The following is a 5000-nucleotide window of genomic DNA, read 5'->3' on the forward strand; positions in this document are numbered from 1 at the left end:
TAGCCTTCCATAGTTCCATGTTAAAATAACTTACTAAACTTAAAAAATGGAGCACTTTCTTAAATAGCCGTTTGTCTATGTGTGAAATTGGTCATAATGTGACTATTAGCTATGTTCGCCTAATACGGAAACCAAAAAGATGCAAAATTCTGGACAGAATTGGCGTCAAATGAATGGCCACATCTGAAGTATGTGGCAGGCCGCTGAGACTTTTCTGCAATATCCCTTCAAAACCCTGAACTTGGCAGCCATCTTGGCTTAGTTAGCGAGATAGGAAGATAGTTTAGCATAATAATGATCAACTTTTAGATTCCCAGGTCATTCATTCATAGTTTGGTGTGAAAGGGATTAGGGAATGCAGACAAGGAGACTCAACCCAAATTGATTCCTTAAATGCTAAAGGGAAGCTAGGTCTTGATGATCTGCTATGAAAATTAAAGTCAAGAATTGAAACAAAATGTGAGGAAAGGTAGAGATTGGTAAAAAGCGAAAAACAAATGAAGCGTTAGAAACAAAAACCTCCATCATTTTCTACAACAAGCTTATCAGAAGTTATACTTTTTGGTGAGATGTTATGGTGATTATTTTTGCTTGAAATTAAATTATTTTGTCTAAAACTGGCTTTGATATCTGAATTTAGGAGTGTAAAATGAACTCACTGTTTTGGTTTCTGTTGGCCGGTAGTGATAGAGACGGCAGGCAATATAGCTCCACACTACCCAACACTATGGGCAGGAAGCACTGCCATTCAGTGGAAGTGGCAGTTTCCGTAAGAGAAAGCCTTCCCTTAACAGTTCTTAGCGTCCTAAACCTAGCAGTTAAGGCATGCTGGTTATCAATACTATTTCTCAAATGAGGTGTAATGTCTACTCGGCCCCACTTAATGACCTTTGAGGATAAAAATATATTCCCCTTTTTGGAGTGGAATTGATCCAGATTCCTCCTGCGGGGTACATGTCTGGGCATATCTTATTGATCAAGAACTTACGCGGTAGCAAATACTGGTACTTGTATTCCTGGAATAACAAATATATAAAGATGACTCATAGAGTTTTTATATAGACAAAGACAGACAGACACACTCAGACTGATAGATGGTTAGACTGATACACAGAGATAGACAGAGAGGTAGAGAGAGAGAGGAATAGACAGAGTTTAAACAGCAGAGAAAGGAGGAAAATAGCGAAAGAGAGAATGATAGAAAGAGTGATAAAGAGAATGAGAACGAGACAGAGTGACAGAGAAAGAGATAGGGAAAGGAGACAGATTGGAACTGCATTGACAGAGGAAAACAAAAGGACAGGTGGAAAACGACTGTTTGTCGTGGCTCTGGTTGTGGACTTCCCATAAAAGGAAATAAAATAAAATGATGGACAAACGAGACAGGGCTTTCTCTTTCCATAACCGCTAACTATAGCCTCTGGTGTCTAATCCATGCACTCTGAAGCAGGGATCCTCTTAATCTCACCTGCGACCTATGACCTGTGACCTGTGACCTTTGACCCAGGGGCTGGTGTTTACATTGTGCCTCTGGATACAATAATATCTATAGCTAAATGTCTGTATGATCCTATACAAGCATTAATTACAGTGTGTGTGCGTGCGTATCTGTATGTGTGTGTGTGTGTGTGTACCATCCACAGGAGGGAGAGACTCGGAGGACCAAAGACACACACCCCTTCCCGGTCCTTCTGTACACGCACACCCGGGCCTCGGTTAGCACTACGGTGACTTTATGCTCCCCCACTGAAGGGCACTGTCTAATGGACACACGCACCTCCTAAATGGAGCTAGCTTATTCACTTACATTAAAGTACTCACTTTAATGCAGTTTCCTGGTATGTCTGTGATGAATGGACATTATTCCATGAGTAACTGATGACCTCTGGCTTATTGGATCGCTGTGAAGTCATGGTTTGAGGGTGAATTATGTCAGGGTGAGTAGCTACACTATTTGTTTAGGACATATAGTGAGAAGGTTGCTACCCTGACTACGCTGGACGATGTTCCTGTTCCTGCGGTAGGTTTCTGGCCCGTTGTCACGGTGCAGAAGGGCTGGCAAGGCACCTTCCCCCCGTTCCCCCTCTCCTGTGGATGTGGGACTGGACTTTTCTGACTGGCTAACGGCTAAGTTTTATTTCCCCCGCAGCTTTCCAAATAAAAAATAAACAAACAAACAAATAAAAAAACGAATGAAAACCCCCACATAGAAGAAAACAGCGCTCACCAACCACACCAACACTAACAGAGAACGGACAGAGTATGATTAAGATCTTTTTTTTTTTTTTTTTTTTTGCGAGGGAAGCGTTTTGGCGCCCCCTTTTGGGTGGACGATATTATTACGGGCAGAGCCCTCTCTACCTTGTAAGCCACCCGCGCCGGGCACCTCTTCCCCAGGCCAAGAGGCGGGCACATGTGTCTTAGCATCTGATACATATCACTGTAACTGATCCTGCCGCTGGCAGGAGCCCACCGGTGAAAAAGGAAAATAAAATAAAGCAACCAAACCCAACAAAAATAAATAAAAAACGACAATGACAACAAACAAATAGGAGGGGAGACGAACGACAGGAGATATCCATAAGGGAGGAGGAGGAGGAGGAGGAGGAGAAGGGAGGAGGGAGGGAGGGGGGGGGTCACACAACATAGAGGAACACAACAGAGAGGAATGTGATGGACAAACATGGGGCGGGGGAAGGAGGAGGAGAAGAAGGTGGAGATACACAAAAGAGGAGAAAACAAAAACACAGAGGTTATTTGTTTTGGTTGGTTATAGGTTGGGGACACTGAATATTGGCGAGCGTATTTGTTGTCTCTTTGTGTGTGTGTGTGTGTGTGTGTGTGTGTGTGAGTGTGTGTGTGTGTGTGTGTGTGTGTACACTTCGAGCTTTTACTGAGGTTTCCTCTGCTCTACAGAACAGAACAGCACAGAAGAAGGAACAGAACAGGAGGGCGGTAGCGGATGTGTGTGTGTGTTGTGAGAAAGTACTTAGTATCTGTCAATAAAAAAACACCGTTCTATGTGAGCTGCACAGTGTGATAGAAGAGAGAGATAGAGAGAGAGCGAGAGAGAGAGAGAGAGAGAGGGAAGAGAGGGAAAAGAGTAAGGGCGCACTCACATAGAACAGCAGTGGAGCTTTCAGAAACAGGCGAGTGGTCAAAGCACCTCTGCTCACAGTTGTGTGAGTAAGTGAGTAGGTGAGTGAGTGAGTGAGTAAGTGAGTGAGTGAGTAAGAGAGTGAGTGAGTGAGTGAGTAAGTGAGTAAGTGAGAGTGCACAATGGCCAAGTCACGTCAATGCAGTTTTCTGTCCCCCTGCCACCCTTCCCATCAATCAAGAACAAAATGCAACGCTGCTATACCCAGTCTGCCAAGGCAATGGTAAGACAGCAAGCATTCAAAACTATACCAAATGGCCAAACAAACAAACCAGATATTTTAAAATAATTACAAAAAGGAGGATGGATTTTCTTTTTTTTTGTTGATTTGAATAAACAAACAAACAAACAAACAATGATTTGCCGTGAGGCGGCCAGGTTTCTCATTGGCAGTGCAAGTCTCATGCTTCTCTTAACGGGTGTCTGCATAGTCCCACACATTCGCTTTCTGGTTGGTCACCATGTCATATCAGAGTGCAGAGAGGGAAATGGCTGTGAGAAAAAAATTAACTGCTGAACCAAAAATAAAAATAAAGAAGGTGAAAACCATTTCAAGGTGAAGTGGAAGATTCAACAAATATGTAAGAGAAAGAATAATAAATAAATGGAAACTGTGAGGAGGAAGAAAAAAAAAGAAAAAAGAAAAGCGACATTCATTCCAGTCTCCAAAATGCGAGCAGTGAGGTTAAGACTTTGGGTTTTAGTGGTGTCCAAACCTTGCAGGCCACTCTATGGGGACATTTCTTGCCCAGACCAAGTGGGGGGTCGATTACTCGTAATAAACTGTACATATCCTTGTAATGAATGCGCCCGCTGCAAGAAGAATACAGGGTGGTTAGAGGAAGCAGACGCACACAGAGAGAAAGACAGGAGGGGGAAAGATAGAGAGAGGTGAAGAGAGAGAGAGAGAGAGAGATAGGGAGAGAGGAAGGGAGCGGGAGAGAAAGAGAGAAGGAAGCAAGAGGAGAGGGAGGGGGGGAGCACAGAGAATAAGAGAAAAAAAATAAAGAAAACACACACACACACACACACATCTCATATAATCACAAGATCACAGACCCCTCTCTCCCAACAAGGGCGTGGGAGAGGCGGAGGAGAAGGGGAGGACTCCAACTGTTGTTCCACCCAGTTCTGTCTGAATGCTCTAGGACATTCTAGAACGTTCTAGAAGAACGGGACTGATGTGGAGTGGGGGTGGGGGTGTGGTGTGGGGCAAAATTCTGATACGCTGTTGCCAAAGGACTTCCTAGATGACCGTGCACGATGAGAGACGTCTCTCATCTCTGGCAAGAGAAGCAATGACTTAATTGGAACTGCATACAGGCGACAGAACTAACACAGTTTTGTTCCCCTTTGTGTTGAGATCAAAATACAGGCTGTTGTATTTTGCATTGTAGTTACTGTATGCAGAGGGGGACGTCAACAGGCTCGAGCGGCCAGAGCTGGGCTGGTTCATGAGGATGTCTGCCATGCAAACCTCAGCGGGAAACAACGGAGAGAACAAAACAAACGCCAACGGAAACGGGAATGAGAGAATTAAGTCATTGTGTGGAGAAGTATTGCCATGCGCAGGGTCTGTCACATCACTCACTGTCTTTCTTTCATTCTTTCTTCCTTTCTTTCTTTCTTTCTTTCTTTCTTTCTTTCTTTATTTCTTTCTTGTTTGGTTAGTCTTAGTTTTTATTCTGTCCGACTGTTTGTTTCATTCCTGATTCTCATTCTTCTGTCTCTACATATCTGCCTATCTATGCATGCATCCGTATATCTGATCCATTTGTCTTGACTGCTAATGGTTCATGTACACTCACCTACTCATAGTTCTATGCTCATACTTCTATCTATC

The 5000-nt window shown here is 43.6% G+C and overlaps 1 protein-coding gene across 1 annotated transcript in view; it reads right to left on the reverse strand.

Annotated features, from left to right (window-relative positions):
* The window catches only part of cacna1ab (calcium channel, voltage-dependent, P/Q type, alpha 1A subunit, b), a gene marked incomplete at both ends in the record, with an annotated part of 150645 nt that overhangs the window by 21427 nt on the left and 124218 nt on the right, over positions 1-5000 (reverse strand). The window contains 1 exon segment of the mRNA XM_080837498.1: positions 3874-3970. Within this exon segment, the coding sequence (XP_080693624.1) occupies positions 3874-3970 (97 nt within the window).

Source organism: Sprattus sprattus (genome assembly GCF_963457725.1).
Source record: "Sprattus sprattus genome assembly, chromosome: 1".
NCBI classification, from domain to species: domain Eukaryota; kingdom Metazoa; phylum Chordata; class Actinopteri; order Clupeiformes; family Clupeidae; genus Sprattus; species Sprattus sprattus.